General features: G+C 38.9%; 1 protein-coding gene and 1 pseudogene across 1 annotated transcript in view; one reads left to right on the forward strand and one right to left on the reverse strand.

Moving 5' to 3' along the window:
* Positions 1-1215, forward strand: part of LOC111813869 (zinc finger protein 709-like) — a 3576-nt gene extending 2361 nt beyond the window's left edge. Inside the window, exons 3-4 of the mRNA XM_023705948.1 lie at positions 17-906; positions 1193-1215. Of these exons, the coding sequence (XP_023561716.1) occupies positions 17-906; positions 1193-1215 (913 nt within the window). The remainder of the gene's footprint in view (positions 1-16; positions 907-1192) is intronic.
* A 2666-nt stretch (positions 1216-3881) lies between these two features.
* On the reverse strand, positions 3882-5995 carry LOC101591098 (annotated as a pseudogene).
* Between the last annotated feature and the right edge of the window lie 813 nt (positions 5996-6808).

Raw genomic sequence — 6808 nt, forward strand, 5'->3', positions numbered from 1 at the left:
TTTTTTTCTTTGACAGAAGTACAGAGCTAGAGAAATGCTCTCAATATAAATTATGGCATCAACATGGAGAGATGGTTTTTATGACTCCCAAAACAAATGTGCACGTGAAACTGCTTGGTACAAAACCAGGTGAAAACCTTGCATGTAGAAAATCTCTGATTGGTCATTCATCACCTACTGTGCCCATCGTACATAACACTGGACTCAAATTATATGAGTTGTATGGATTTGAACAGAAGCTCTCTAACTGTAACAGACATGGGAAAACCTTCACTGACTTCCAGTCCTTACAGAAGCATGCAAAGACAAATCCTAAAGAAAAAGCATATGGATATAAACAATGTGGAATATCCTACTCTGATTGCACTGAAGGAAGTAACAATGAAGAGAAAGCTTTTGTGTATAAGCAGGATGTCAGAGCCTTCAGTATATACAACTATGTTCAAATTCAGGAAAGAAATCCCAGTAAAGGGAATACCTATATATGTATACAACATAAAAAATGTTTATATTCTTACCAAGATATTCACAAACATGAAAGCGCTCTCACTGGGACAAAATCATACATATATAACCACAGTTGGAAATCCTTAAATAGTAGCACTTCATTTGGTAAACATGAAAGAAGTCACACTGGGGAAAAACTCTGTGTATGTAAACAATGTGGAAAATCTTTCCAAACACAGAGACATCGTCAAAGACATGAACGAATTCACACTATGGAGAAACCCTGTGTATGCAAGCAATGTGGGAAAGCTTTCAGAACACACAGTTACTGTCTAATACATGAAAGGAACCACAGTGGGGGGAAACATTATGTATGTAAACAATGTGGGAAAGGTTTCAGTACTCTCAGTATATGTAAAAGTCATGAAAGGACTCATAGTCGGGGAAGACCCTATGTCTGTAAACAATGTGGGAAAGCTTTCACTAAACTCAATTACTGTAAAATACATGAAAGGATTCACACTGGGGAGAAACCTTATGTGTATAAACACTGTGGGAAAGCTTTCAGGACACACAGTTATTGTCAAACACATGAAAGTATTCACACTGGGGAGAAACCTTATATATGTAAACAGTGTGGCAAAGCTTTCAGCACACGCACTTATTGTGTAAGGCATGAAAGGACCCACACTGGAGAGAAACCTTATGTATGTAAGCAATGTGGGAAAGCCTTCACTACCCACAGTTATTGTCAAACACATGAAATGACTCACAGTGGAGAAAAACCCTATGTAGGTAAGCAGTGTGGGAAAGCTTTTGCCAGAAACAGTCATTGTCAAGAACATGAAAGGACTCACACTGGGGAGAAACGCTATGTATGTAAATATTGTAGGAAAGTTTCATCACTCACATCTATTGTCAAAGACATGAAAGGGCCCACACTGGGGACAAACTTTATGTTTGTAAGCACTGTGGAAAAGGTTTCATGACACCCAGTCATTGTAAAACACATGAAATGACTCACAGCAAAGAGAAACCTTATGTATGTAAGCAGTGTGGCAAGGCTTTCAGAACACAAAGTTATTGTCGAATACATGAAAGGACTCACACTGGGTAGAAACCTGATGTACGTAAGTAATGTGGGAAAACTCAGCACCACAGTAATTGTCAAATACATGGAAGGACTCACAGTGGGGAGAAACCCTGTGCATTTAAGTAATGTGGGAACGCTTTCGGCACATATAGCAATTGCCAAAACCCTGAAAGGAATCACACAGTGTTGAACCCTGTCTATGTTAACAATATGGAAAAACATTCAGTTACCCTAGGAATTGTAGGCATTTGAAAACTTAAGAAAGTTTCAAACGTATAAAGTGACAGTGACATGAAAGGACAGTACAGAGAAGCCCTTTCTGTGTATGCAGTATAAGAAAATCAGCACACAGGTAATATTACATACCTGAAGGAAATCAAGCATAGAGACTCTGAACATTCATGAATAATGTGGGAAATGTTTTATCTTTCTCGGCATTCCAGTTTATGAAAGAATTCATATGCGAGGGAGGTCATATGTGTGCTTAAATATGGGAAACCCATTTTTCCACTTACCATGAAAATCATGGAAGAGCTCCCACTGAAGAGGAAGCCAGGGCTGGGGTGATAGCTCAGTGGAATAAGCACTTTCCTGGCAAGCGCAAGGGCCTGAGTTCAATCCCCGATTTTGAAGGAAAAAAAAAAAAAAACCTATTTAAATAATGTGTGAAGGCTTTGTACGCTTGTCATAGCAGAAAAAAAGTGCATAAATTCAAAATGAGACTTAATATAAATATGAAATAGTTAAGAATCAAGTTAACAGAGACCAAGAGAGTTGTGTTAGGAGTGAGATACACTGTGTTGAAGCACATATTCAGAAACAGTCTTCCAATATATTTATGGAAACTGATGAGTTTGGTAAGTGCCTAATAATGTTAAGTTCAGAATGAAAAAGCACATTTGTGTCCAAGTCTTCAGTACATGGCCTTTAAGGGACATTTAACAGGCAAACCATCACCTTAGCTGTATGGATAATGTGAAGTTTATTCATATAATGAAATTTTTTGAGTCATAAAAGAAAGTAAAGCCTTCATTTATGACAAGGTAGAGTAACAAGGTCCTTACATGAAATATGCCACAAGTACAAAAATGAAAACTAGATCGCATTGATTTTAATATTTAAATTTAGCAACTTTAAAGAAATAGAGTTTAGTGAAGGTTGCCACATGTAGGTGGAGAAGTTGAGAGATGCTAATGAGAAAGCACAAGGTTTCCCTTATAAAGTAGAAATTCTAGATCTCAAAGTGACTACCATGAGTGATGCAATGCCACATAGCATCGCAATTTGATGAAATTAGTTTGCAGTTTTTTTCTGAATATATGCAAAAGATGATTGTATTAGATGATGCAAATGCTATGCAAGGAACAATATGATAATTTCACAATATAAACAGCAACAGATTTACTATACACTATCAATTTATGAGTTTGCTTTTTGTTTCATGAGACAAACACAAAGTTAGAAAATAACATGACAGTGGTAAAATGTAACTTAATTTCTACTGTGTTGATTTCTGAAAGTATTCAGTGTTGGTCAGAAGACTATGGAATATTGTTAAACTAAAACTATTCTGTATTGTAGTAAAATTTATACTTGGTTAATGGGCAATGTAAAATAATTTTTGAGGATATATTTTAGAAACAATTGACATCATGAGCTCAGTTCATCTCATTTTGACAAAAAAATTTATGTGTTTGTGTATTCAGAAAACTTGTTACATTTTTTGATTTTTGGTGGGGTTTTTTGGCTTGTTTGTTTGATTGAACTCAACTATGTTTTAAAAGCACTGACAATTGTTTAATTCTGTTAATGTATCTTAAATTTATCCTTTTTTTGGACAAGTAGTATTCTATTATGTGTTATGCCATATTTTCTTTATCTCTTCATAGAAATATACCAGTACACAGAGAGACAGTTCTTTGGCAAATGAGAGGAGATCTGGAAGCCAAAGATGGAAGCAGAGGATATAAAAAGATTTGATGTCAGGTACCGACTCTCCACAATGAATACAACTTTTATATGTCACAAACATGAACTAAACAATGATAATTACATGAATAATGATAAGGAGGATGAAATGGAGAAAAGAGACCTGGAACCAAAGGGAAGATGTTGAGTGAGGAAAAGGAAAATCATAAGAATCAAAAACTCAAATATATATGACTGTTCCTAAAATGAATGTGAACATGTATTTCAAAGATGTAATCATTGAAGAGCTTAATGCTTATTTTTATTTTTTTTCACATTGAACATTTTTTTTTTTTTTGTGAAGTGGTTGTTAACAAGAGTATGTAAGCTCAGGATCCGAACTAGAAGTGCTTTCATTTGAAAGTTTTGCAGCTTAGTTGTATGTCATGTAGTGAGGAGTATCACTGAATTTGGCATAAGACTTAATGACCTTATTTACAGCTTCTAAGAAATCCTTTTCAGTTGCAGTTTTTTGCCATGCTCGGATTGCAAACATACCCGCTTCTGTGCAGACACTTCTAATTTTTTTTTTTTTTTTTGGCAGAACCGGGGATTGAACTCAGGCCCTTGAGCTTGCCAGAGAAGCACTTATTCCACTGAGCCATCTCCCCAGCCCCCCGACACTTCTAATTTTGGCACCAGTGCTATCTGGATACAGTCGAGCTAGCAATTCAAACCGGATATCTCTTACAACACTCAGTGAACAAGCAGGAATTTTAAAGATATGAGTCCGACCCTCTAAATCAGGTAAACTGAATTCAATCTTTCTGTCCAATCTCCCCGGCCTCATCAGCACCGGATCCAAAGTATCAGGTCTGTTAGTGGCCATCAGCACCTTGATGTTCCCTCAACGGTCAAAGCCATCTAGCTGGTTGATCAGCTCCAACATGGTTCTCTGCACTTCATTGTCACTACTAGCACCATCATCAAACCAGGCCCCTCCAATGGCATTGATTTCATCGAAGAAGATAAGGCAGGCTTTTTTGTTCTGGCCATTTCAAAGAGCTCACAAACCATTCGAGCCCCCTCCCCAATGTATTTCTGTACAAGCTCGGAGCCGATAACTCGGATGAAGCAAGTGTCAGTCTTGTTGGCAACTGCCCTGGCACACAGGGTCTTGCCTGTGCCTGGAGGGCCAAAGAACAGCATGCCCTTGGGAGGCTTGATGCCCAGGTTAACAAACTGCTCTGGATGAAGTAGTGGGGTTTCAACTACTTCTCACGATTTCTCGATCTGTTCCTTACACCCACCAACATCACTGTACATGACACCAGGTTTTTCCTCCACCTGCGTCATGGTAACTGGTAGGTCAATCTTAGGAGGCAGGGGAATGTGAATTTGATGCTTATTTCTGTCCACACCAACTCTCATGCCTTCTTCAATGTCAATAGGTGCCACCTGATCACTGAGACCCACCACAAACTTGGCAAACTGCTTCACATTGATAATATATTTTGGGTCCTCTGAATCAGCATTGATTATCTTCGTACACCTTGCCACCTGCAGAGGCTGCTCGCTTTGCAGAGTCTGCTTATCTGTAGCCAGATCCCAGAGTGCCGGGGGTGCCAGGCCAGTGTCAGACTCTTTAATACCAGTGAGCTCATTAATTTTCTTGAGAACCTCTTCTGCCTCAGTCTGCCATCGAGTGCGTGCTCTCGCCTCCTACCCGCACCATGTCTTCTCACAAGACTTTCAGAATCAAACGATTCCTGGCCAAGAAGCAAAAGCAGAATCACCCATTCCGCAGTGGATTCGTATGAAGACAGGTAATAAAATCAGGTACAACTCCAAGAGGAGACACTGGAGGAGGACCAAGATAGGAGGGTAAGGAGTTGCACATGAGCTGCAACACATTTACATTCTGGGAGGTCACAAGACGATGTCATCTTTTAATCATGGTCAAGACAATACTGAATAAAGTTTTAAAAATAATCATCGCCCGGACAGTGGAAATACTTAATCAGGAATCTTTTATTTTCCTTCTGTGCTCAGTGCTATTAAGTCAATACATTTTTGAAACCTTAAAAAAAATTTTTTTTCTTGAGAAGTTGTTGAATGTCATCTTCAACCTGCTTGATCTGTCTGGAATATGTGCTTTGACCATAAGTTTTCAGCAAAGCAATCTCCCCCGCATCCAGAGCTTGGATGGGCATGTCATCCTTCTCATCCTCTTTGGTTTTCCGCTGATCGGCGCCCAGGTAATCGGGCATTTTAGGAGATGCTAGCGCCTCAGCTCATCGGTGATTACACAGCACCTTCCTCGCTTCTGACTGTGCCTTCCCTTTTTCAAGCTTAATGTTTAAATACTTAAATATTTAGAGAAGCTTCTATTTTCTGCTTCCTAAAGATGATAGATGTATTGAAAATATATAAAGATGCCTTTGCAACTCTGGGAACCAACCTTCATGTTGCAGGTTTCTTTAGTTTTGAATTCCATGTAAACATTTATATTTATCATAGGCTCCCACTATATGTATTGATACAGACTAATTTAAGCAGCAATCCATTGCATGCACTTCTTTTTCTTTTCTTTTGTATTTTTTAGTACAGGGTCTCACTATGTAGATAGGACTCATAGTGATTCTACTGTTTCCAGCTTTCCAAGCACTGCGATTATAGGCACACACCACCCAGCCCAATCAAAATCGCTGTCTCAGTACACCCCAGGGCTGGGGCCAGCACAGCGCTCCAGGGATCGAACCCTGGCCACTGAGCTCTGCCTAAGCAGGCGCTTTAGTCCGCTGAGCTCTCTGGCCAGCGCTTTTCAGACCTAATTTGTATGTGCACTTAAGACCAAAATTCTTTGTTTAGCAAGCCTGTCACAACTTCACATCTGCATTTGAAGTGAGGGCAACAAATATGTACATACATCTTTATGAATGAATTATATTTTGAAACTTTTTAAAGGACCTTTAGAGGTGCAGTTCTGATTGACTGGTTTTATTGACTTAATTCATGCAGTCAGCCACCTACACTAACTGTGAGATTTAATTCTTTTAAAAAATTATGCATGTTGCAGATTGATCAGAGCCATGAGAAGAGTGACAGCAAGGCTGGATGAAATCAGCCACAGTAGTCTCAGAATTTCAGTCTTACCTTCTGAGCCCTGAACTGAGCACAGCATATTGACTCAGAATCTTAGAAAGTACCAATCATTGACAAAGGACAATATACAAGAAGCCCTCTAAATCATGAGATCCTAATCAGTCACATACTGCCCTCCTCTTCTTTGTTTTCCCTGAACTTTGGCACCAAAGATCTATCATGAATCATATAGCATATGCCCCCAAATGGTTTCTG

The sequence above is a fragment of the Octodon degus genome, unplaced genomic scaffold (assembly GCF_000260255.1).
Source record: "Octodon degus isolate 3935 unplaced genomic scaffold, OctDeg1.0 scaffold00233, whole genome shotgun sequence".
Classification (NCBI taxonomy): domain Eukaryota; kingdom Metazoa; phylum Chordata; class Mammalia; order Rodentia; family Octodontidae; genus Octodon; species Octodon degus.